Source organism: Erithacus rubecula (assembly GCF_903797595.1).
Source record: "Erithacus rubecula genome assembly, chromosome: 1".
Classification (NCBI taxonomy): domain Eukaryota; kingdom Metazoa; phylum Chordata; class Aves; order Passeriformes; family Muscicapidae; genus Erithacus; species Erithacus rubecula.
In genome coordinates this window covers 74,524,255-74,551,724 of record NC_136658.1, presented here as the reverse complement: position 1 = coordinate 74,551,724, position 27,470 = coordinate 74,524,255, and the positions used below count along the sequence as shown (strand labels likewise).

Genomic DNA, 27,470 nt, shown 5'->3' with positions numbered 1-27,470 from the left:
GATAGGATGCAATGACAGCAAATTTTCAAAACTTGTGTTTTCAAGAGCCTGGGCAACTGCATGGCAGGTTTCTTGAGGATAATGGGGAATATTTGTGGTTCTGCTTAAGACAGGCTGTTTTTTCTGCCCACAGTTCTCACATTAACCAACAAGCAATTGTGCATTTGCCTGCCAGCTGTACAAAGTTCAGGGCTTGCTCCATTGATGGGTGCATTTTAAAGACCAAAGTTGTTTTCAGTTCTGCCACTGTCCCATTGGGAATTGCCATAAGCCACTTCACAGCTCTGTATTTCTTGTCCCCATGTCATTCTTGCCTATGTAGACTGTTGGGTGTCCTGCTCTGGTTTGGTGCAATGCCATGTGAATCTCATCTCTGTCAGGTCTGTGAGACTGAGTCTGTCTTCTGGAAAAAAGAAGGCAGGCTGCAATAGATGGTTTGGTGTTCTACTTCTCCCATTTAAATATTTTTTTACACTCTGATAATTACATAGCTTGCATCTAATGTGTACCTTTCAAACTGTGCATTCACACAATGTAATGGATGTTATAAATCTTGGTTTCAGTTCATCTTCACCAGATTTAACATCAAACACCAAGCTGACTGCAAACCGTAAGAGCACAGGGCAGCTGAACATGAATCCTGCAAGTGGCAGCACAGCCACTGCTGAGCGAAGCAGACACCAGAGGAGTTTCTCTGTACCCAAAAAGTTTGGAGATGTGGACAAGTCCTCGGACCCACCACGCAGTGCCACTCTAGACAGAATTCAAGCATGCACCCAGCAAGGCCTGTCCTCTAAAACAAGAAGTTCATCCTCTCTGAAGGACAGCCTCACAGATCCATCCCATATTAACAATCCAACCAACCTACTGGCCACCATCTTCTGGGTGGCTGTGGCTTTGATGGAGTCAGATTTTGAGTTTGAGTACCTGATGGCACTGCGGTTGCTGAATAAACTTCTGGCTCATTTGCCACTAGACAAAGCTGAAAACCGGGAGAAGTTAGAGAAGCTGCAAGGGCAGCTGAAATGGGCAGACTTCTCAGGACTCCAGCAGCTGCTCCTGAAAGGATTCACCTCCCTTACTACCACTGACCTCACACTCCAGCTCTTCAGTTTGCTGACACCAGTGTCTCGAATATCCATGGTGGATTCCTCTCAAGCTATAGGTAAAACCATCATGCTTTCCTCTCTTTCAATTTCTGTTGCATTGACATTTGCTGACAGACCTCACTCAACCATCTGAACAAAACCAAGAGAAGTAACTTTTCTTTCTCTTTGAATATAGCATAATGTACTTTTGCTCTGAGCTGAGTGAGCTTTTTTTGAAATTTCATAGAAATAATGACCTGTTTCTAGACAGTGAATCCATTGCACAATAAGGTTTGAGAGGAGAGAAATTGTGCATTATTTAGCATTTCATTTCTAGGGCTTTAGCAGCATATAAAGATTCCAACTGGTGACAAAGTAAACTTGTAAGGACATACTATCAAAACTTCTGTTACTTACTTTGGTCAGTTTTTCTATTCAGTTGTTTTCAGACTATGTCAAACTGCTTGATTTTAAATTAGTGGTTCGTGGCATTTTCTCTAAAAATATAAATATCAAGAACTCTTGTACACTCTAGATAAACTACAATAGCATGATAGTGAGTGAGGAGAGAGGCCAGGTTATGAGTAAATAAGATAGCATTTTGAAATTCCCCATTATTTAGCTGAGGTGGTGGCCACTTCTTAATTATATTTCTTGAAGAGACTTTCTGCATTGTTCCAGATTTTTACTCCTCTCTATTGGTCAGAAACACAGGTACTAAGACATATGTCTGGGCTTTACAACTAAGTCATTACAAGCCTAGACACAGAGTAAAGGGATGAATGTTGTTAACAGCCTGCACATCTCTAAGCACCTGTGTGGTGCCTGTGTTCCAGGCTTTGCTTGAGAAATTCTCACATTGAGTTGCTGGGACAGTACCATCTGGAGGTATCTTTCTTTTTCCCTGAATACAGAGGGAGGGTAGGGAAACCATTATTCTAATTTCAGCAACTTGTTTAATTGTGTAGAGTGAGAGGCAATGGATGGTTAGAAAATTATTTTCATAGAAAAAATTCTTTCTTTTCAAAAATCTAGTTGTGTCCAGATACAAAGTTGACTTCTGAACTCCCACCTAAACTAGAGCAGCATTCATATTTCATCAACTACCTTGAGCTATGGGTTAGTGCAGAAGAGCTGAATCCCAGTTCCAGGCAGCACTTGAGCTAATTACAGCACCCGGAATCTGATGCATTATTATTACCTTGAACAGTATAAAACAATGGAAGCTGTGCCTGGCAGCTGACCAGAACAGTTGTTTATTAATCAATACTCACTGAATTTCTTTTTTTGTTTTAGCAGCTGTAGTGAAAATGCCACTGGTTAAGACAGTCAATAAGCCAGTTAAGTGGAAAAGATAAAAATGATCTCTAACAGGAATGTGCAGTAGTGTTTGCAGAAATAAGCTCATGCTTTACAAGAGTAAAAATTTGTTGTCTAAATGACGTACTAGATTTTCAAATTAAGACCCCTTTAAGACAAATGTGGTATGGCCAGTGGTGTGATCAACTTAACAGGGTCCATGTGAGTTTATGGCTAATGTAATATTGAAACCATGACCTCCCATAAAACACCAATTTAAAGATCACTGTGGTTCTTACTGTCCAGAATATATGTTTTGTTCTGTGTTTTCTTGTTCTAGGATTTCCACTGAATGTTTTGTGTCTGCTGCCCCATTTAATTCAGCATTTTGACAGCCCAAACCAGTTTTGTAAAGATATAGCCGAAAGGATTGCCCAGGTATCAAAATCATTTGCTGTTTTGTACATCCTCAAACCCTGTAAATGCAGTTGCCTTGTTCTTGATGTGTTTTGATGTTTATATTTAATTAGGTTTGCTTGGAGGAGAAGAATCCCAAGCTATCAAATCTTGCCCATGTCATGACCCTTTATAAAACACACAGCTATACAAGGGACTGTGCCACCTGGGTAAATGTGGTTTGCCGTTACCTTCATGAAGCATTTGCTGATATTACTTTGAGTATGGTTACATATTTGGCTGAGGTAAGTTTTCAAAAACTTTTTGCTGTTCTAACTCTCTCTTGCACAACAGCCCAAAGAGATGAAGTGTGCCAGCAAATTACTAGGAGCTCTGCATCTGTTATTTATAATTCAAAAATAAAAGCAGAAATTGGCAGAAAAAAACCCTAGAATTACTTTTTAAAGTCAGTATTGAACACTAATACAAAAGCTGATACATCTTAAAACAGAATCCTTCATCAACCAGTTGGATTTTCCACTGTGAAAGTGACAGGAAACCGGACATTTATTAGATCCCATTGAGGAAAATCAGAAGACTAATTCCACAATGGGTTTTCCAACAGAGTAAGATACCATCTGCTGTATAAGGATCTGGTTCTTGATACAAATTTGTATGCATTCCTCTGCTAGTGAATGGTATCATCTTGTTGCAAAGGTTTTCCCGTGTTCATTGTTTACTCCTAACGTTTTTCCCATGTGGTGGATAGTGCTGATGCAGTGTTGTTACTGGGGGTCCAAGTTTCAGTTCTACTCTTCAGCATAAGGCTGTTTGGTATTCTGCCCCCCCCCACCCCATTGTCAGATCACTTTAACAGCAACATTTTCTTACAGGGCTCTCAGATTTATCCCTTCTCTGCTGAGTTGCCTTCAGTCTCCCCTCTCATCCAGGGAGAAGACAGTTCTGTACTCACAGAACCAGAGAATAATTTTTAGGCTGGAAAAGACCTTTGAGATCATCAAGTCCAACCCCAAATCTAACATTGCCAAGTCCACCACTAAACCATATCCCTCACTACCACCTTTACACATCTTTTAAATATCTCCAGGGATGGTAAGTCCACCCTTTTCCTGAGTAGCCTGTTCCAATGCTGGGCAGCTGTTTTCATGACGGAATTTTTCCAAACAGTCAATCTAAACCTTCCCTGGCCTGACTTGAGACAATTTCCTCTTATACTATCAATTGGTACTCTGGAAAAGAAGTGGACACCTACCTCTCTACATAAATAAACTACTATCTGCCAAAGGATCTATAAAAAACCCTCAGGCATCTCTGATATTGGCTATTCACAAATTTTAAAGAGCCTGAAAAGCCAGTGCTGCTCCCACACTCACTTAAGGCTTCAGAGCAAACTAAGCCCTGCTGTACCAGGCTACAATTCCTCACCTTGCTTACACATGGAAGTTCTAAGTAAACAATTACATACGGTCTTAAGTGATGGTGAAATCCATTGAGGTTCCTGTAGGAACCTAAAACAGTACCATGAGGTTTTCAGTCTGTTTTCAAGTCCAAATACTCTGGAGAGCTATTAGCTCTTCCAATGAAGACCTCTTCATGACATTGATCCCTCCAGAGTCAAGCATCTTCTTCACAATGGAAGTTTGTATTCCTAATAAAAAATGCTATTAAAACTATATTGTAATAAGGAGATGCCATAAAAATGTAAATGTTCAAATTCTTTCTCATTGTATTCCCAGCGTTAGGAAAGCATTTGCCCTTCTGTTTTCCCTTCAGTGCTCCCTGTACAGTCACTCCACAAAGACCATTGCTCCTGAGCCTGCTCCCCTTGAAATGGGTTGAGACCTGCATGTAGAGACTCTTCCCTGCATACTTCCCCCTTGCTGTAGATTGGCACCACCTACTGTATCAACAGCAAGCCAGGCAGGTTTTTTACTGTAATTAAGACACATTCCTCTCATAGCACCACCAGCAACAGGATGACAGAGTTGTGAGCACTGACTTCCTTTTTCTGTATTTACATTGAGTACAGCTCTGTTGAGTCATGTCTGGAGAATATTTATATGGGCATAGAATAGCTGCCAGTCTGGTGGTGTAGCAAAAGAAACCATCTTATTCAGCTTGCTGTGGGCTTGAATATTTTTTTTCCCAGCTTTCAGAATGTTTCCTCTTTTCTTCTTAGTTAATCCTCAGGCCAGGATAAACAACATGCCCCTGTCTCCTGTAAACCAGCTGTGGAATATACTGTCCATTGGCAAGGCCAAATAGGTTAATAGCCCCACTGGGCTACCTGCACTTGCATGTTAAAGCCATACACAGCCTCAAACTTCAACAATCCTGGTTCAGTCCCCAATGCTTGGGGCAGAGAGAAATTGTGAGGCAGGCAGGGTTTAAGAATAACAAAGGAAATTGAATTGCAACAGTCACCCCTCCAAACACAGGTGTAGCTTCAGAAGGAGACACTGTAGCACAAATCAAGACTATAAAAACAAATGCTATCAGCACAATATAGAAGTTTCAATTATTGCCATTCAGATAAAATTTTGTATTTAACCTATTCACTGGCAGGTCCTTGCTTGTCATCAAGGGGTATAATTCTAGCACAAAATAAAACATTTGAGCTCTGTTATTATCCAAATCTTACAGTGACAAGTGTAATGCTCCTTAGTTTTACATATGCTCCATCCATGAAAAATTGTAATTTCTTCTAGAAAACTACTGGGAAATCTCAATCTACAGATGAGGGAAAATCACTATTGAGTCGTGCAATAGAACTCTCAACCTCTACAACCAAAATAAGATCAGCATACAAACATATTACTGAAAGCTTACTTTGGTTTTATTCTAGATTTTTGCAGATTAATTTTTAAAACTTGAACTTTAATCATGACAGCCCACTCGTTCTAGGAGCATATCTGAATTGGCATGGGTCATGTTAAACTGGTGACTCATTAAGTCCAGGGTCATGCTCAAACTTAAGTAGCTAATGCTATTAATAGACAAGAATCAGTAGTGCATAGTAATATGCTTATGGTAGATTTTTCCACCTCCTCCTTGTTAGATGGAGGATTGCTTGTGAAAAAACATAAGCATTTATAACCTGTTCAAAACCAAAGAATGAGTAGAAACTAAACCATCTGTATTGCAAGGGGAAGCACACCCTAGATAAGACATTTACCCAAGTAATAGCTTGTCTATCAGACATGGCTTTTGAAAGCCCTTTTCATTTCCTCCAAACTTTTGTTTGGCTGTATGTCATTGCCTCAGAGCTGAGTATCTCCTCACACTTCCTGCCAGACTGGGAGGGCAAAGGGAACTGTCTCCTGTCACCCCAGCAGCCCTTGAAAGAGAAGGCTTCTTCTCCACGTAGCTCTGGGTTAGTTGTTGCTTCAGCAAGGGGGCAAATGTTGCTAATGCAATGTGGATTCCTGAGCCCAAATAAGATCCCAATAGTTACCATACAGAGCAAAAGAGGAATCCACAATTCTTCAAAGCAGGTCATATGTGCAAGAGTAAAAAAATAATAGTTCTGGAAAGAGTTGTATTCCTTATTAGAAATATAGTGGAAAGATTTTGTCCTGGAATTCTCTTATCCAACTGTTATGTTACCACAACTCCATCTTGCTGCTATTTTTGTTACTTCTGGCAGCAACAGAATTCATATGCACTAAAGGCTTGTTATGGTTGCTATTCTTTTTTAAACAGAAATACTCTTCCTTATTACAAATTCATTATTTAAGGACACACTTGAACTACTAACTGCCACATGTATTCATCTGAGCAAGTGAAAACTGACACAGTTCACAAATATGTCAGGTTTAAGGGCCAAGAGCTGCTTCAGTCAACAAATTCTTTTGACAACAAATTTATACAAACTGTAGTGGAAATTACAAACTTTCAGAGATAAGGTTCCTTCCAACAAAAGCTTTCTAAACAGCAGTTGAGACAAAATTCCCATTATTTCCCAATAATTCCTTTTCCTATCCCAACAGGGATTGTCTGATGCAGTAGCCTCTGCCAGAGAACAAAAATATTTCTCTATCATCCAGATAGTTTCTTCTAATCCTACATTGAAATGGTGTACTGGCTGATGTGCTGCATCACATAAACTGTTTACAAACAAGGAGCCAAACTTTCCATTGCAAGATCCTAAAAGAAGGCAAAAAACCCCTCTGTAACCTGATTTTGAAGAATTGCTAAGATCATTTTCTCTTTCAATAAAATATCTGAGGGGCTGACAGTGTCTAAGGGCTGAAGCGGGTTGCCATGTAGTATCTTTAATTTAAATTTTTTCCTGTTTATTTGTAGAGGAATGGATAAGTATAATGAGTTCCCTTTAATGTGCTGTTAATGGAATTTGCTTGCTTTCTTTTATGAATCACTAATTGCTACTCACTTTTTCTGATGAAAGAAATCAGCAGGTATTTAGTGGGATAAAATAGGTTAAATTTGCACTAGTTTGAAACATTCTCATTCAGTAAAAGGAGAAACCCTATCCTTCTATATCCTTAGAAAGGTATCTAAAAAATTACTAAAGTCCACTTCGATAAGAATTGAAATTTTTCTGTGATGGAAGGAAGGAAGCAGCTTAGAGTTTTTATAGAAAATTTTTTTCTAGAATCAAATAACTCTAATAGCCAGTGTTGGAACTTTTTTGCCAGCCTGAACTGGAAGGATGGTGCTTGGTATTGAGGCTCTGATAACCTCCAAAAACAAAAACATTTGATTGCCTCTGAGATTTGTGGGGTGCCTGTCACCAGTGAAAGAACATGCTGCCTGCCAGGAAATTTTCAGCTGAGATATTTCACACATATAAAAACAAATCATGGCTGTCCATATGCCTCTGGAATTACTGTCACACATATGTGTGAGCACAGTTGCATTTCCAAGGTTCATCGTGGTATTCCAGAATCTGCACTCAGGTGTCTGAAAATTCCAGGATTTATATCAAGCCCTTCTTTGTATTACTCTCTACAGTAAGGAAGCCCAGGGACTTCACCTCCTCCTAAATAGAAACTGTTTCTTTGGCACTTACAGGTAGTGAGCACTGGCAGTGAAATATATTTTATAAATATTTATTGATGTCTGAATAGTAGTAGTTTTGTTTCTTAAGTAAGTTTTCTTTTTTCTCACTGACTTCCAGCAAATGTAGGCATGAAAAGATCCTCCCCTGTTTTTATTGGATGTGCTTACTCAATTACAGTGTAAATTTTACCTACCAGTTTACTCAACTGCTGAATGTGTTTTCTGGATAAGTTAGGGCAAGCATATATAAAATAAAACAGGCTCTTAAAATAAAATTTAAGCTCTTTTTTACTTCATGCCTGTATCATCATCAGTTGTGAAATTATTGTAAAATGGCATTGCAAAATGAGTGAGTGAAGAGAGATGAAGAGTACAATTGCTCTTTGTGAAACTGGTAGCTTTTTACTTAAGAAGAAATATCTCAAAGTTTTGTTGCATTCACTTTTCTTTTAACAGCTACTAGAAAAGGGCCTTCCTAGTATGCAGCAGTCCCTCTTACAGATGATCTACAGTCTTCTTAGTTATATGGACCTGTCAGCTATTCCTGTGAAACAGTTTAACATGGAAGTGCTAAAAACCATTGAAAAATACGTACAGGTAAATACCATATTGTATTTATATTAATATAGGAACTTAGCAGCTTTTACTATCATAAGTTGATTTTCTATGTCAGAATTTAAAACTAGATTAGCAGGGGGGCTGCAAGTGTCTAGTGTGGTACAATTACCACTTCTTACCTCAGAGCAACCTTAATGTCACTCAGAGCCTGAGTGACCATTCTTTAATTATTAGCACAAGGGAGATGTGGCATAAGCACTTCTCTTCAGAGACCTCTGTACCTAATTCTTGAAAAGTGAAAAATACATGGGAGTACTAGGAATTCACAGAGGTAAAAACTTGTGTCAAGTCACCTTTTTTATTAAATGGGATTCTGCTATGGCCTTTATATTTTTTCATACTGGTTAGTATATTCAGGTAGAAGATTTTAAATCCTCTGCCAAGTTGGCTTTGTCCACAGGTTTCCCAGCTTATGGGCCAGTTCCCTAACAGTGACACCTTAGGCAAATCTGGTTTCTTGGTTGAAATTATTCTGCAATTACACACTTTGTCACTGGCCAAGATAGACAAAGAATATGGATATTCCAATTCTACATTTTAATTATGTGGTAAAAAATGCAGCTGTAAAGTGTAAATAATCTTGAATGTGTGTGAATCTGGCTTTCTGTTTGCTGAATAAATATATTCTTTCTAGAGCATTCACTGGAGAGAAGCTTTGAATATCCTGAAATTGGTAGTTTCTCGTTCTGCCAGTTTAGTTCTACCTTCCTATCAACATAGTGATCTTTCAAAAATGGAAATACATCGAGTGTGGAACAGTGCCTCCAAGGAGCTACCAGGGAAGACTTTGGAGTTTCATTTTGATATTTCAGAGGTATTTTTTGTGGTTTTGCTACTTAACACTTGATTCTGACTTCTGACTGGGCTCTCTTACAAGCAGTTTTTATTCTTCAAACCCTCGTAACTTTATAGAACTGAATGGTCCTAGTGACTTTAATGGACAACTCACCTTATTATTTAGAAGCTGCAGAATTGTTTGCAGCATTATAGATTATATCATATTCATATGTTGAGGTTAAAAGGAAATACAAGCATAAAAAGGCATATGGTACTCTTTGCTTTCCTGTCAGTACAGTTATGGAAAATGCTGAGCATCTTATTGTCAATCCAGAAAAACATTTCAATACCTGTTGGAAAAGGGCCAAAATATTCATCAGTCTTAGGAAAAAAATTAAGAATATGCAAGAAGTGTAGATTTGGAATTAACTTTGTAAGCTTTCTTGGGTTTTTGCTGGTTCTTATGTCAGGAACTTGTGTGGCAAATTGCTTTGAGTATTATCTACCCATGGGCATAAGCTCTGGCTACTAAGTATGGCAGTTGCTACTGAGATATTCACAGTGGAAAATAAGAAACCTACCAAGTGATGTGAAATTTGCTGCACTCCTTGTTTTATCCCTGTGTGTGATCTTCAAAATAATCTTTTCCTCCAACTGAAGCAATATGGCTCTTCTAAGTCCATCCTGAAGCAGGGTGCTACTGAATAATTACTCTCTGTTTAAGACTCCAATTATTGGGAGACGATATGATGAGCTGCAGAGTTCTTCTGGACGAGATGGCAAACCCAGGGCAATGGCTGTCACCAGGAGCACTTCTTCAACCTCATCAGGATCTAACTCCAATGTCCTTGTTCCTGTGAGCTGGAAGAGACCCCAGTACTCTCAGGTAGGTAGCCCCACTGTTTATATATTGCAGTCAGAGCAGCTGAATTAACATATGCCTGGGTCCTTAAATGCTTGAGCCCTCTGTGCCCTGTGCAGTGCTCCTGCATGCCTGGAGCAGTGGCAGCACCACATCTGACCTAGTGTGCTGAGTGTCTTTCTTGGACTCAAAAATGGACTGAGTTATGTCCATCTTCTATCCCAAAGCTTTTTTTTTTCTTTCAACTTGCAAGAAAGGCATCTTTTTAAGACCTCTTAAGTCTAGGTCAGATTTAAATCAACACAACAGGTGAGTTCAGATATTAGCAAGGGGAGCAGGTAGATAGCTTGTGCAACTTCTAGAGTTGTTTTCTTGGGTAATTCAATAAAAAGAACAGTTTTCCTAGAAGTGATATTTGATTACCTTAATGATTTTGGTTATCTGCCAGTTAAAATAAAGCCATTCAGAATAAACTTTTTTTTTTTTGCTCTTTTCTCTTTTTTGATATAGCAGGTTATATAGCAGTGACGCAGACTCAGTTCTGCAAAAAAAATAAAAATTGCATGTGCTTAATTTTAGGCTTCTGAACTGTCTTTTTGAAGTGATGCAGATGATACAATGTTTCCTTAATGTATTCAATGGAATTTATAGACTAATTTAAATATAATAAACAGCAAAATCATTAACAGCTATTTTTATGTTTCCTTGATGCATAGTTGCTCTGAAAACAATCCTTTGAGCATTTAAAACTAATTCTTTGGTTTGTTCCTCCTAATTAAAAATTGCTAATGTATGTTTCTAGCCAGCGGGAGAATGAGTGGTTAAAAACATGCTCACTTGAGAAACATCTTGTTTTCCAGAAAAGGACAAAGGAAAAGCTGGTGCATGTCCTTTCCCTGTGTGGTCAGGAAGTTGGGCTGAGTAAAAACCCTTCAGTAAGTAGCCTTGTATTGACCAGTTTTTTGTTTCATCCTATCCTAAGCAGTGAAAGCAAAGAACTGTGTTTCCCAGAGTTGCTGACCAGATTTGCATAGTTTTGAAGTCACTACTGCCATTATCCTTTGTACTGGCCCAGGCTGTGTTTCTCAGCATATGGACCAGGGAGTGAATGGCCCTTTCACTGAAAGAAGATTCTCTTTGAGAGCTATATATGATTTCCCTGTGAAAATCAGTGATGCTATAGGTTTTACTTATGCCATTTTAATGGGTAGTGATCTCTATTACCATTCCAGAACCTTTATAAAGTAAAACATTAAATTACAGAAATAAAATGGGTGTGTGGGCTTGATTTTTCCATTAGGCACTAGTTCTGATGTTACTCTTTAAAAATTAGTGTTATCTAGTGCCAGGAAAAAGATGATTGATCACCCAGGGTGGGAAGCTCTTAAAATATTTCTTAACTATTTTCTACAGAAAAATTTCTGAATGTTTTTGAACGTGGTATATGTCACTTGTATTATGGAGAACAGGTCCTTTGTTTCTGCAAGACAGGAACTGTTTAATTTTTGCAATTAAATTGCAGACACAAGTATACTCAGTGGGAAAGAAAAAAATTATAGCTTGTTGTATTTTTCAATCTTGACATATTTTTAACAACTTGTTAACTGGAGGGGTTTTTTAAATGAACTTACTATATCATCCCCTTGACAGTATTTTCTATGCTAAGTTCTCTGAATTTTGTTCCTATATATGTATACAAACATCCAGGCAACATCAATCTGCAGCCATTAGGCGGTAGCTGTAATATTCTTGGATGTGTTCCCACAGTATGAAGTTGTTTCTTTGTACGAGTTTAATCTGAAGGCACCTGTCCAACATAAATAATAAAGAGTGTTCTAAAAATACTCAGTGAAGGAATTAGGTGTGTACTGGAAATACAGTCTTCTGAATAACCAATTGCAGCTTTTAGGAAGAAACAACCAGAGGGAACAGTTTGTAACAAAAGGAATCCTTTGAACTGTAGGTGATTTTTTCTTCCTGTGGTGATTTGGATCTGATTGAGCACCAGACGAGCTTGGTCTCTTCAGAAGACGGAACAAGGGAGCAGGAGAACATGGATGATTCCAACAGTGAACAGCAGTTCAGAGTCTTTAGGGACTTTGATTTCCTAGATGTTGAGCTGGAAGATGGGGAGGTACGATATATTTTCTCTGAAACAGCTTTTTATATTAAAGCACTTTTATACTCCTTCTGCTAAACACTTCTCTTCTTGTAACATAAAACTTTAACTGTGTAACTATAAACATACTTTTAAGTTCAGATTATTTATGATCTTCACTTAGTGTTTATTTCAGTAGCGTAACAGTAAAAAGACTACCACACCCTTCCTTTCTGAATCTACTTTAGGAAACACTGCAAAACTGCTAGTGGAAAATAAACTTCTGTTCTAGTAAGTTTTTGGTGAATTTACTTTTAAGTGAACTTATTTTAAATACAGTTTATAAAGATCTAAATTGTTAAGAAAATATATATATTTGCAAATTAAAAACGTATAAAATGAAATTGTTCCAAATCTGTTGGTTCATAAGGAACCCTCTGAAACATTAATTCAGGCCTTCAGGCTGCTGTTATTCCTGCAACTCCGATGAAATCACTTGGAGATGTACCTTCCACTCTGCTGAGGTGTCTGTGATTTCATCATTTCATGCAGGAGCTACACAAAATCCTGAGCACCCAGATCAAGTCTTGACAGGTGGAGCCTGTCTGCTCACCTTGAGCTGAAACTGCTGAAGGGAAAAGTTTGGAGAACTGATAAATTTTGGGGGGCTACACCCTATAACCTTGCTGATAGCAAACTTTGGGTATTTATTTCTGTTTGATCAGGAAAGATTAAAAATTAATATCCATTGCCAAACAAGTCTAACAATTTTGTTGCTGTTTAAATGTTCAGAAATTGTTGATTCTTTTGAAGGACTTAAGACTCAGATGTTCAGCAAACCTAGAGTTTAATAACTTATCATAATCTGGACTTGTTTTTAACATAAATTCTCTCAGTCATCGCTCTTAGCCCTGAGAAGAACATGTGTACAGGAAGAAATATTCATTTTTCTACCTATTTGTGTCACAGTAGCAAAATAATTTTAAGGTAAACAGAGCACTCAGATGTGAACTCATATGTACTTCTGAATTTTTTTTTCCAATGAAGAGAAAGAATGAAGGAATGGGGGAATTAAAAAATCCCAAAGTCCTTATTTTTCCAAGTCAGGAATTTCTGTATCAAAATTAATAATCTTGGCTCACAGCTGCCCATGACTTTGCTAATGAAAAAACAAAAAAAAAATAGCCCTGAAAGGGTAGTTGGCAGCAATGGTTGGAAATACATTAGACAAATATTGAAGGAGCTTCAAGGTTCCAAACAAGGATGAATGATAAAACAATAATGCCAGGTTGTTTGGCAGAAATATACTGGCTGCAATAATTCCTGTGTCTTAAATGCTTTCAAGATATTACAAGGATGTAGAACTGCAATTTTGACTGAAGATCACTTGATAATTTTTTGCCCACTGAAATTCAGGAATTTCTTCTTTCTCTTCACCAGTTAAAACCATATAGAGACTGTATATAATTCTGCAGAGCAATTCATTTTAAAATAAATTTGCTTTCATGAGCTGTGATTTTGCAATGACTTTTTTAATGCATGTGGCCAACTTCAAGATTGAGACCTAAATTAATTGGTATCCTACTAGTCTTAAGTTGGTCATGAAACAGATACCAAGCTTCTCTAGTTTTGTGTGAAGTAAAATTTAAAATGTTGAGTTTCACTTAGTGGTTTTTAAATTGCCCTGGATTGCCTTCCAATGTTTAGTTCAGACCTGATTTACTACTGTTTTAAAAATAAATTCAGACCTGGCGGAAAAGGCTCCTTCTCTAATGACTGAGTTGAAAGTCTAACATTTACATCATATCTGAGTGTGATATATTCATAAAAATGAAAAAACAGTTTAGAAAACTTACACTAGCAAAAGCAACATTAGTCCTAAAAGGTGCATATGATTTTAATAGGCCAGTGATGCTTGGATCAACCCAGCACAAGGTATACTTGTTTGAAATTTCCTAAAGATGTGAAAGCAAGGAATAGTTATTTTCAGATTTGAAAGGTAGACTTGCAGTTTCTGTGATAATATTTGCTGAAATTGTAGGCAAATGTTTGTCTATGATGTCTTTAATGCAGTGATTTTACATAGATTCTTTCTATTTGTTTTTCTATCTGTTATATCTGCTACCCAGGAACTTCAGGTAAGAATGCTACTTGAACTCAGATGTGCCAGCATATGTTATGCCTTTTGCAAATTTATATTGTAGAATAACATCATAGTTTTGCTGTTGCCTACCCCCTTCAGTGTGTGTATGTGAGTGTGTGTGTGTGTGTTTGCATTCTGACAGGTGCTTTATTTTTTTTATCTTGTATAAGAAATATTTTTGTGGTATTTTTCAAAAATTCCGCTTCATTTTGTTTTTGACATGTTCAACAGTCTTCACAAATTTTAAAATATCTTAATTCTAGTATAAGTGTTTTTCAAACTGAGGCCTTTCTCCTTGTGGCATCTTTCTGCATAGTTAATGTGTAGAAACTTCATTATTTATAGAATTTGGGCCATTTGTTTGTAGGAGGAAATAATATATAATTTCTACCTTTTCTGCGGTGTCATATTGACTCCTGTTAACATCTTGCTAAATCTAATGTCTGAGACCTCTTAAGACAGTTTTCATTATTGCTATCAGACTGAATATGATTGAATAAATAAATTAATTTCTACAGCCTAGTTTAATACAGCTGTATAGTCCTACCAGCTTTGCTGGACTCATTTACCCTGTGAGGAAAGCTGAAAAGACATATCAGTCATTGCCAGTTTGGGATCTCAATTTTAAGTTTGTTGATTTATAGAGAGAACTGAAACGATAGAGATTTTAGTGAGCTGTACAAACAATACAGAAATCAGCAACCACAGAACTTTGCATATCTGTTTCTGATGGTTTGTACATCAGTTATTATGCAAACACAACCCCCAGAAATCTTTGTCTAGAAATGCCTGTGCTGTAAGAGATACATCCATATGGAAACTACTTTCTATGTAGTTCCACAATACTTCTACCTATACCCTACAATAGTTGAATGCGTCCATTAGCATTGCATATTTTGTCAACACAGTAAGGATGGAAACTTGTGTAAAAGGGGTTTTGCATGATTCTTACTGCCTCTATGGAAAAGCTTTACTGCTCTCCCCCACACAGGATTGCCTTCCCTTGTCTCTCCTTTTCCCTGGGCTGTTGTAAAGTTTGAAGTAGCTGCAAGGGCACATCTCTCCTCTACCAGAGGGGCATATGACTGTAGGAACTCTGTGTGGTACCTGCCCACCAGACATGCTTATGACATGACTGTTTTCCTCTGAATTGATTATCACTGGTGACTTTTCAGGTGGGAGATGGCTTTGCTCCTGCTGTAGGTAAAAATGAACAGTCTCTCAAATACATCTTTGCTCTTTCTTCTTAACAATGAAAGAAAGACTACTAAATAGGCTACAAAAACAACAACTCCATCTTCATAGACATGCTGACCTCTTGTTTAAACTCGATATGGTTCTGGGTGCCCCTGTAGCAAATCTGTGCTAATCCAAATGCTATGGGTATTTGAGTTACAGTGTTTCATCTCTTTTACCCTTTCCCCTCATTTTTAATTCACTACCCCTTCTAACTGCATGCCCTGGAGGTGTCCCTTTTATTTTTCTTTTGCTGCCTTCCTTCTTTACGCCTTGCAGAATAAAACTGCTACAGGAAATATTCCCATAGATGTAGGCTGCTAAATTTACTGATGGCTTTACTAGGCATCATGAGGATAAAGGTGTGATGACAGTCATTTTTGCTTGCTTGCTTATTTATGTCATTTTGTCATTTGTTAGTTCAGTAATTGATGTGTTTGTGGAGGATGTCTCATTGCTGCATGTGTCCTCGAGCCTTTGAGGGGGAGGATGGACAACCAAAGAATTGTTAAAATAAATAGCTTGGAACTGAACAGTGATTTTTATGATTTAAAGAGGCCTGACTTCTTAAGTCAGATGTGTTCTGTTCTCTTTCCACACAAAACTTCCATATGATACCAGTCCCAGGATGGAAACACAGGGTTGGTTCTTCCCATAATGTGCCAGGCTTCATAAAAATTTCTTCTTCATATTAGTGCATTCCTTAGTTTTAAATGTTCTTGTGAGTTTCAAGGGTTGTCTTTTTCCTTAAAAATATTTTTTTCTATTTTCATCATATTTGTTCATGAAACGGTGAGCTTAGTGTCATGAAACTGAACTTTCCCTCCACATTTCACAGTCCATTGCATTAAATGGTAATGATTCAAAATAAGAACAATTTGTGCAAGTTTGTTGATTGTTAAAGAGGTAAGATTGCAGTTTAATTCATTGCACTTCATGCAGTTTGATCCTCATTCAGTAGATTTCTGAGTAGTCCCAAAAGGGCATCACTCAAGTTTTTAAAATCACAACTCTGCTTAAAGGACCTTACTGAACTGAGACCTCTTTCTCAATGACTGCACATAATTTTGATCTGCATAAACCCAGGAAATAATCATAATCAGTTATTTGATAATAATATTATTTTTTAAGCAGAACTATTTTTTTTAAATTAGTATTTTAAATATCACTGTCAGCTTGAATTTTCACCGTTTGACTTGCTTGTTTAAGAGTGTTGCAACTTACAGAGCCTTAAAACAGGAAGCCCTGAACCTTAAAAGGAAACATTTTTCTCTATAAATTTCCTTCCCATGTTGATGCAGAATTGAGGGCTTTCAGCAAACTGAAGTACCCAAAACTGCATCTGAATACTTCTGGAGAGACTGTTCTTGCTGTGTAAGGCCCCTTTTGCCTCTGGAGGTTCATGGCAGTTGTGGATATGGTCCTGCATTTGCCAGAGAGGAATCTAGCTAGACTTAGGAAGGGAGCAAGAGATTATTGCAATCAGAGAAAAGGCATACAGTCCACTGGAAAATACATAAAGTGAATAAATGGAGAAAGGGTGGAAAGCTAATTCTCATTTTTATACATGAAAGAAATAAAGTGATCTTTATATCAGTTCACCAGCCTAACAAACAGTTACACACTTTGCTTAATGTACTCAGCTTTATGTAACTGAGTGTGGGATTTGAACTGAAAGTCTGATAAATATAAAATGTTTGGTTCGTTTGGCTGTGTCCTTTTTATAATGTGGGATCACAGACAATGCTTATCAGGCAATTCCCAAAATACAGTTTCAAATAATTTAAGCAGATTAAAAAATAATCAATGTGGGCCTAGAATAAAAGTTTAAAAGATATGCTGCTTAAGGTGTTACATATTTGTGTAAGGGTTTGTTCAAATCTACTCACCATTGTGGTTATGTATATAAAACAAAGAATCTAAAATCTTTAACATAAGTTTTGCAATTGAACCATTGGTATGAACTGTGCTTCTAATACTTTTAAACATCATGAAAAAATACTTTAAAATTGCTTTCAAACTTTTCCTTTGCGTGTCACTGGTATTGAGGAGTGTGTATATGTGGACTTACAAAAACAAATCCTTAAGTTAGCAAATGCATGAAAAATATCTAATACTGAAAAGACTGAGTGTTCATTTAACTGCCACTTCCATGCTTCTGCTCTTATCTCCAGGTGAACAAGCAAGATAATGCTTATTTCAAGTTTTTACTATACTTTTACATAAAATATATTTCTGGAGCTAACTTTGATCAAGTGTTAGCACATGATTAGTTTTATCTCAAGCAAGCTGACCCTCTGTCTGGTTTCAGGGTGAGAGCATGGACAACTTCAACTGGGGGGTGCGCAGACGGTCCCTGGACAGCCTGGACAAGTGTGACATGCAGCTGATGGAAGAGAACCAGCTCTCAGGGAGCACCCCCAGCCTGAACAAAATGAACCACGAGGACTCAGATGAGTCATCAGAGGAGGAGGACCTGACCACCAGCCAGATCTTGGAGAACTCAGATCTAGTAAGCTGCAAACTTGAAATTTAGGGAAGGATAGGGTGGTGGGTTTAAATAAGCTGGGCTTTTAGTTTTCTCTGCCCAGGTGTAATCTAATGAGCTGAAATTGGTGGGTGCATTTTCCCTTATGTGCAAAGGTAAACAGGAATTTTAATGCAAAGTTTGAAACACAGAAATCATCAGTCTTATTATTTGCCTTTTTTTACTATGGGACAAGTTTTGACAATTGGCCAATGATAAATCTTTCTCATGTATTTGATGTTTAAAGAAATAAGAACAAGACTCCAGGTTGGCAGATGGTGTCAGATCTTCATTGTTCACTTCTGGGATACTTTTAATAAATTCTTTATGACAGAAATAATGAAATATATAGCTGTATACTCAGTTCTTTTGTGCTTTTATTATCTTTTAAACAGATTATAAATCTTTCCCCATCTGAGGATGCAAATCATATTGACTCACTTTCTACATCATGTGACACAACTTCAGCAGATCCTCATCATTTTAACATGGGAACATCCAGCTTTGATGTGTCTTTGCCTGGTATGAATAATCTCCAGGTATCTGAAGGACCCAAGGTGAATACATTTTTTTCTTTCTTTTCCAACTGGACTGTATTTTATGTAACACTGTTACAAATTTTTTTTTTCTTGCACTTTCATAAAGGGTTTGATCTGTGAAATCAAGTATATTCTGACTCCCTCTGTCTAATGGCATAGTACAATACATTCATGCTCTACTGCATTTTCATACCATTTCCTTTCTACTTACACTTTTTCATTAAGAGATTTTATTTATTGTTTCTTAAATATGTTGCACTACATGTGCACCAAAATACTACAAGCTTGTCAGAAGACAAGTTCATGAACTGGCTACAAGTTACAACTCCAAGGCAATATTTTTTGTTCTTCATGCTGAATTAAAGCATGATATTCCAGCTCATGTGGTGGGTGGATGCGTGTATTCTCTGAAATGTTTTTCTGTGTGGGGACCTATTGTACAGTTGTGTGCCCTGGATTCAGTACTTGCCTTTTGGCAGACATGCAGAAATTTTAAATTCATGACCACAATATTAAACCATCCTGGGGGTGGGGAGGCAGGATTTGCAAGGATACAACAGCCATGTTCAGCACAGTGTATTTCAGAGAACTGTGTCAGAAGATGAAGTCAGAGCAAGGTTGGTAAATCATTATCAGTAATGGGGATGGTTTCTTTAATTTTCTGTTTGACAGTACTTGCTCATGAAAGATGAGGTGAACCTACAAAGGAATACTCCTTTGAGTGTCTTCCCAGAAATATAATCTAGTTTTCAGGGGGTGTGTGAATTAGTGGCCTGATGATACTGTTGGCTTCTGTCAGTAAAGCTTCTCTATCATGTCTAAATTGTGAGACTTCTGCAGAAAGAGCAGTGTGTGAGGCTGGGGCAGAGGAAGAATATATCTTCTGTAATCGTTGGCTTTCCTTCTTGCCCTTGCCCCCTCCAAATGCAGGCACACAAAAAATTCATACTGCTAGCACTGCATGTTTCAGAGTAATTGAGACTTCTCCTGAAAAGGTCATAGAAAAGGAGGTTGGAATTGTGCTGAATGTTGAACTGCTGCAGTAGGAAGAAAGGACAGGAGGAGGGAAGTGTTTGTAAGGATAGGAAAGAAGGGGAACCTCTCCAAACAGTGGCTGTGGAGAAGGTAAACTCATTATCATTTGTCAAAACAACTCTTGGTAGTCAAGTAACCACATAACAACCATAAACAGCAGAAGCTGGCAGGATTTCAGTTCAGGAAGCAGCAGTCAGAACAGACACACTTGCAGGTGGTAGCTGCAGCTGATCTCATGCATCCAGCTGCAGAAGCTGTTGGTGTGTACATGAAGAACTGAAAATCACAGCTTAGGAGTTCAATGTATGTCTGGGGATTTAGAATATTTACTGTCAAAATCTCTTTAATGTCCCACATGCCAATATTCATCAAAAATAAAAAGCTTTGGAATAAGTAAGTAAGTGAAGAATGTAAAATCAGAGCAGTTTCTTGTGGAATTGACAGGCAAATTCAGCTAGTCTTGGTACAGGTTTGATATTGGGGAAAAATATAGCCCACATTACAACTGTTACAAAGATGATTGAATTGGTAAGCATAGAATGCTTTATTGGTGGAGTTTTTGCCTCAAAGGTATTTTCTTCTAGTGTGCATACTTCTGTATATTTACTCAAAATAATTTGGAGTCAATGAAAAGAAGTTATCCAGTTTTTAGTCAGAAAAACTCGGAACTTTAACCTAAATAATTTTTACTTAATTTCATAACAGAAAATCTGAGCTCTTTACTGTTTCTCTTTTTGTCTGAATTCTTATTTTCAGAGAGCTGAAGTGTCATAAATGCAAAGGTTTTTTACTTCTTTATTGATTTACAAAATATTTGGTTGTTGCATTATAAGCAAAATCAAAAAATATCTCAACCTTTAAATAGATACAGCAGTTGAGAGAAACAGGCTGATTATGTAGCCTCTTCCTAGGTGTTTCAATGCCAAAATACAGATATTATTGTTAACAGAACTAAATTAGTTAAATTATTTTCTGTTAAAGATATGGGATAATTCCATGAAGATTACAAAAATCTAGATGGTGCTATAGTAAGTATTTTCAAGTTACCTAAACTCACATATTTCTGGAAGCGTACTACAGTCTTCCATGAATATTCAAAGTTCACTTTTTTATATTACTTCTGGGGCATCATATTAGACTTCAGTGGGTGGGAGGTGTTTGCTTCCTCTTCCTTCCTCCCTTGCTCTATCCATCAAAATGTGTCTTCCTCCTACAAACTCTATCATTGCAGTGAAGAAACTGCAGTGGTTTTTTGAAGCTAGTATTTAATTTGAAAGTGGTTACTGCTAATTACTTCTTAATAAGCATGAAATATTTGAATATATGAATTAGCATGAAACATTTACACTTTTTACCAGGTGTTTTGGTTCCTATTCTGATAATTCAGCCACATAGCTAGCATTTTTCTTTTCAAGATGGTTTGGTCTCTGATTCATTTCATTCACCCCAAACTCAAAAATATTCCTATGTCTTTTGTTTAGAAAAACTAAACAAACCAAAAGATTATTCTACTTAATTTCTGATAGTATTCTCTCTTTTACAAGTGTAGTTTAATTTTTACAAATACAAATTGCCATAATTAATCTGTAGGATCCAAGCAGACTCGATAAACTGCAGAGGGCCACTTTCCTCATTTAATTCCACTTGCCATGGATTTCCCTCCCTATTAATTCCCAACACATGTATGTACATGCACATATGTGCACAAAGGTTTGAGCAACCCACTGTAGTCATCCCTACAGGAACTGCTCTGGCTGCCATCAATGAGGCAGACAAAAGCCAGAACATTAAAGCTGAAACAAAACTTGTTCAGACAAAAAATGTGAGAGAAATTGGAATGTTTCAAACAGAAATCATGAGCTTTAAGTGCTGATGGATGAAAAAGGAGGAAAATTAAGCATAATCCTTTTAATGGCTTGTTAGAATGCTTGGATTCCTCTTGAATGTAAATGACATGTTAAAATTAATTCTCAGTTCTAATTATGCATATAGTCTTCCAGACAGTGATCATTTTCAGTATATTCTGAGAGGCTTTGGTACAGTCTTGAACATTGTAAAGTGTTAAGAGACAAGGAACGACTGACAGTAACAGGAACCCTATTGTTCTTCCTGAAAAATTACTTCCTTGCTGTGTTGACACATGCATTGGAATCTGAAATTCTTTGCTGGACAAGTTGAAAAAATGCCTTAAAAATAATATTTATCCAAGGCAGGAAGTTGAGCAAATGCAGTATTTTTGAAGAAGTGTAAGTTGATTCATGTCATTTATAACCCGTGGCTTTATATCTGTGCAGTTTAACATGTTGTCAGGTGAGTTTTTTCATTAAATGCTTTCTATTTATTAGAAGAATTAACTTACTAATTTGCTGTTTTCTAAGACATCATCATTCACTCCCCTAGGCTGAAGCTGTACCTGAAGAACAAGATATAGCAGTCCATGAGGATGACCTTTCAGGGTCTACAAATGAACTGCCTGGAGCATTTGAATGCAGTGATAGCCTTAGTCTGGATATGACAGAAACTGAAGAGAAAGCTGACAGGCTGGGACAATTTGCTCTTGCTAGGTACTTTGATGCACTATTATTCACACAAGTTCTTTTACAATGTACAACAAAATGATAACAAGGTGGTAGTTAATGGAATGGATGTTTTAGCCACACGAATTATAAAATTCTCATGAGTTTAGAGAAATGAGAAGACAATGCCTTAATTACCTACATAATTATCACATAAGTGAGAAAAAAAAGCAAAAGAAAACCAAGCTTTTCATTCTAGGAAAAATAAGATACAATATTTACTTACTTCTACACAGCTAGGCATTATGTATATAATATGCTTAGTTAAAATAAAAAGAAGGATTTTTAATGATTTGCAGTAGTGGAGATATTACTTAGATAATCTGATCAACAGATCAGATGTGTATTCATCCTTCTGATTTCTCATGAGACAAAGTTTCAGTGTTGTTAAAAATCCCAGCTATATGCTCTTAAGTCTGCTTGTGAGTGTGGTGGACCCCAGTATATGTTATAAAAGAGCTTTAAGATTTTTTTACATGCCATCAGGAGCTCTTCCAGATTATGGATGCTGAATTAGGCTGCAGTTAGCCTGGGGAGGGAGAGATAGACAGCTTTTTTCTCCTGTGAAGTTTCAAGCTTCTTCTGTGAAATGATGGTACAAGAAAACAATTCAAGTGTTCTGGGATGGAGGAAGATAGATGATAATGGCCTGAAGATAGGGAGTCTGATTTGGAGGTTTTTCTTATTGCAGCCAACATCTTGTCAACCTTCAAAAGTAATCTGAAAAGTCGTGAATATTTTTAGGAAGATGCTGTAATTGGTCCTGTGATTTTATCTCTCTGTTATAGCATATTTTATCTGCCACCTTCTTGCTATTCTCCTTTCATCACCTTTTTTTCTGTTTTCTCCTTCAGTTTTGGAGATGTTGATCGAAATGCCTCCCCTCCTCCCTCACCCTTTTTTTCTGCCATCCTTGCTGCATTTCAGCCAGCAGCATGTGATGATGCAGAGGAGGCCTGGCGGAGTCATATCAACCAGCTCATGTGTGACTCTGATGGTTCCTGTGCAGTTTATACATTTCATGTGTTCTCTTCCCTGTTTAAGGTAAGAAAATAAGAGAAAATTAAATAACCTTTTTAATCCTAAACTCTTGTTAATCTGTTCTTTTATCGCAAACTCTTGAAATCTGAGCATTTTCATGTAAATTAATTTAATTATGTCAGCATAATTGAATAGTTTGTACCTACTCATCTGAATAGAAATACCCAGCTGCCACCATGTAACATAAATTCCAAAGACTGAGTCTGAAGACTAGAAATACATTTCTCTTTTCTAAAACTGTGTGCTTGCAAAGATAAGAATCTTGCAAAAAGATAAGAAAAGAGTCCAGTGTACACCTTGTTCTAAGGAATGATTGTCTGGTTTTACCTGCAATTAGTTTTAAAGCCTTTTTAAATTGTTTCTCCTGCAGCTGCAGGATATTTAGCATGCTCCAGCAGTGAAAGCAGTAACCAGGTAACTTAAGTACCTATGATCTCAGAGTACACAACGTTTATTAACAAGGAATACCCTGTTAATAAATACACAGATTCAGGATATTTTTATATGTTTAAAACTAACCTGATATGAAAGAAGCATCCTATAGTAAGAATTTCTTCATGTTTCCTCTGTGCTCCACTGGAGTTGTATGTCTTATCTACCTGCACATTGTCCTCCTTTAAACATTATGCCACTGTAAATATGGGTGTCTTATAGGCATTCTTTTGAACATTCATAAATAACCATTTGGAAGGAAAAAAAAGTGCAGTGCTGACTTGAGTGTTAATCCTGTGTTTATTCATTTTGTCAGCTTTTATGTCTTAACCTCAGTGCTAGAGGTTAATAGGCCTATCTGTTTAGAGACTTATTTGTCCTCGATTGTCCCCTTTGAAGAGGTGAAAAGCAACTGGTGTCACACTTCTGAAGACTAAATAAATAACACTGTGTAACGAAAGACTTAAACATTACTTGTAAAGTACCTGTTTAACTCCAAATCCTAGTATGCACATACTTCATTTGCTGTTGTGCTTGCCCTGCATTCAGAAGTTACCCTACTCATTTTCTTCAGTTGATACTGGAGGAGAGAAAGGCTTTAGTAATATCAACAAGTCACAATTTTTAGCTGGAGTCATTGCCATATTTTTAGTTTATAAAAATTACTTTGTTCTTATTTTTAGTGTTAAAACATTGGAGTATTATTTTCCCTTATTTTTTTCATAAGATCCCAGCTTGTCTGGATTTGTATTTTGTTTGCACTGTTAAACTTTACTACTCATCTTCCAACTTTGACTTTTGACCCTCATTAACAGGAAATTTCAGAAACAAGTCTTGTATGTGCTAAGCTTGCAATGCAAAGTACTGCCAAAATACTTGACTGTGAAACAAAATCCTTGTTTGGAGGAGCTTGTCAACTAAATACTTGGTGAAGTGAAAGAAGTGCATTTTCCAGGGCACCTACATTTCAGTCATGTATCAAGTTAATGGTATCTTGGATGTTTGCCCACAACATACTAAACTTGTTTAAAATTCCTGAAATGATTGAAGCACTTTTCCTGTAAATGAGTCAGAGATCTCTGGATTATCTTTACTGCTGCCTCTTTGTATTCCCTCAAATTTAATGTCTTTCAGCAGATCAGACAGCTGCAAGACAAGTAGATTTTAGATCTAGCAAGTACCTTAAATAATCAAGCCCTTTTGTTATATTAAGTCCTCTTCCCAGGAGAGGAAACATGAGGTTAAGAAGAAAACTTTCTGAGAATATTTTTTTATTATTTACATGGACACAAAGCACAGTGATTATATGCAGGTATATATTCATAATATGCTGACAGCTGGTATTACTGTTCACAGTAATCCCATTTCATTCAAGGTCTGCATTCAGACCTTGCTTAATAGATTTCATCCCCTGTAGTCTGCACCTAGAAGGACATAGCTGAGATGATAATTTATTATAGAACCCTTAGTACATATAATCACAACATAAATATATTTACTGAAGTATTATACATAGATTGCAAATATAGTCTCTCACTGTTTCACACTTAATAATTTAAAACACTCTTCAAGACCATTATCATCTTAGCTGTAGATTGATTGTTGCTTTTATGAATATCTGAAAAGGAAAGGAGTAGAGGAAGAATATCTGTTACTTTTACTGTAATCTGTCTCCTTCTCTGCCTCAGATTTACAAACTTGGTTGATGTTCCCCAGGAGGGCATTGAAGCAACCAAACAGGTTACCCAGAGCCTTGAGAAGCCTTGGAGATTTTAAGACTCAGCTAGTAAAAAGCAAGTCTGACACTATCTGGGGTCAGCAGTAGTCCCACTTGGAGCTGAAGGTTGCATCAGATGTTCTCCAGAGGTCCTTTTCAACCAATGTCCCTTGGATTCTCTTTCATAATCTGTTATTTTAAATTTCCTTCCATTTTTTTGTTCTCAGCTAAGGTCTTTTCTGTTGGTTAAGATCAAATCTAGATCTCTTTGCTTTGCCAGGAGAGTTAGTGACAACAGTTTGACAAAGATTTGGCTGAATCTTTCTTTCCAGAAGACACCACAGTAGCTAATCTCCAGTTGTCACCAAGCACTATGATTCAGATGATTCTGCTAGTTGCTTATAAAAATAATGACTTTTCTGGTTTGGTGATTAATTAATTAGTGATAACTCCTTGCCTCTAGCAGATTCAGTGCAGCAGAGAATCTGTACCTTGTGCTGAGTGAGGTGTGTAGCACTTTGTTTCTGTGTTGAAGTTAGATGGTGGAAACAGTAAGACCAGCATCAGTCTGCCTGCTCCTGCCTGTGCTCAACTGGGCAGTTGAGATGCTTTCTAGAGAGATTCACAAATAAGTAGTTATGAAATTCATTGGTACAGGAACTCTGACCATTTTATAAATAATTAATAGTGTATAGCCCATGTTGAGAGTGAGGACCTATTTAGCATTTAAAGAAAATAATCCAACAGTTTGCATTATCAATAAAGTCTCAATTTAACTCACCTGATTTTAGGTGCACCAATGCAGGACCAGCAACAGGCTACTTCTATGTCTATCATTCAGACTGGCATTTGGGAAGTGCTTCTCTCCAGGGAGGCATACTTATGGTAGAGATCCTAACCTACTTTCCTCAGAGAAATGCCTTTGGGAACTTGGAATGAATCATATAAAAACATACACTTGCATACACTTATTTTTTTAAATATTCTTATGTTGCTCCTAACTGCTGAGCACTAGGCCTTAGTGAGATATATTTGGGCAGTGAAAGCTGATGGGCATTTATCTAAATCATTGTTTCAGTTAGTACAAGTTTAATATATTCACTTTATATATTAGTCACTGAAAAGCACTAGAATGTTTCTGGAAGACTAGACTGGTTTAGGACTCAAAACATTAAAAAAATCTGCTGAGAAGAATAATTCCTGGATGCAGTGCAGTATTTCTGGAATCTTCCCAAGCAGCAGTAAACTTTTAGTGAGGAGGTTCTTCCCACAGGGGAAAACAAAAGGATTTTTCTGATTTTTCCGTGCTGATGTTTGGCATTAATATGTCCATTATATTATGTGATTAGCCATTTGACAGGAATATTAACAAAACAATGCCCGGAATGGGCAGAAAAGATTATGTGTTGATCAACTCTGTTAACCCTGTAGAGACAAGGGAAAAAAGCTCCCTGTGGCTAAAAGGCTTATAAAGATTCTTTACAGGATGTAAAGAAAGTATTTCAGTAGTAGGTTATGATGAACTTTAATTAGTTTTTAGTAATTAGTTTTGTTGCTGCCCAGCTGTACACTGTCTCCAGCATAAAAACTCTCATTCAGTATCCTAGAGCAGACATTCAGTTCTCCACAGGGAGATGGTCTCTTTTGCACTTTATTATGCAAAGAAAAACAACCATGATGTTTGTTTACAAAGGAAAGTATCTCGTGCTTGAGTAAATAATGTAATAAGCTGTATTTTGTTTTCCAGAATATTCAGAAAAGATTCTGCTTCCTAACCTGTGATGCAGCTAGTTACTTGGGAGACAACTTGAGAGGAATAGGCTCCAAGTTTGTGAGGTCTTCTCAGATGCTAACATCATGTTCAGAATGTCCCACCCTCTTTGTAGATGCAGAAACAGTGAGTATATTCCTTTCAAAAGGCATGTACTTCATTGCAGTGTGTTATTTTGCTGGCTGTTTCACTTTTGAGCAACTCCTGAACAGATATGTCAAAAAGGAATTCTCCTCCTATCTTATCTCCTGTTCAGAACCATATTTCCATTC

At 37.1% G+C, this 27,470-nt stretch overlaps 1 protein-coding gene across 7 annotated transcripts in view; it reads left to right on the top strand.

Moving 5' to 3' along the window:
- Nucleotides 1–27,470, top strand: part of FRY (FRY microtubule binding protein) — a 216,267-nt gene that overhangs the window by 173,675 nt on the left and 15,122 nt on the right. For all 7 annotated transcript variants that reach the window (XM_079298273.1, XM_079298274.1, XM_079298275.1 and 4 more), the window contains 13 exons: nt 564–1,165; nt 2,728–2,825; nt 2,918–3,088; nt 8,283–8,423; nt 9,079–9,258; nt 9,946–10,107; nt 10,944–11,018; nt 12,047–12,217; nt 17,872–18,072; nt 18,483–18,644; nt 22,062–22,225; nt 23,092–23,281; nt 27,175–27,324. In XM_079298273.1, the coding sequence (XP_079154399.1) occupies nt 564–1,165; nt 2,728–2,825; nt 2,918–3,088; nt 8,283–8,423; nt 9,079–9,258; nt 9,946–10,107; nt 10,944–11,018; nt 12,047–12,217; nt 17,872–18,072; nt 18,483–18,644; nt 22,062–22,225; nt 23,092–23,281; nt 27,175–27,324 (2,467 nt within the window). The remainder of the gene's footprint in view (nt 1–563; nt 1,166–2,727; nt 2,826–2,917; nt 3,089–8,282; nt 8,424–9,078; nt 9,259–9,945; nt 10,108–10,943; nt 11,019–12,046; nt 12,218–17,871; nt 18,073–18,482; nt 18,645–22,061; nt 22,226–23,091; nt 23,282–27,174; nt 27,325–27,470) is intronic.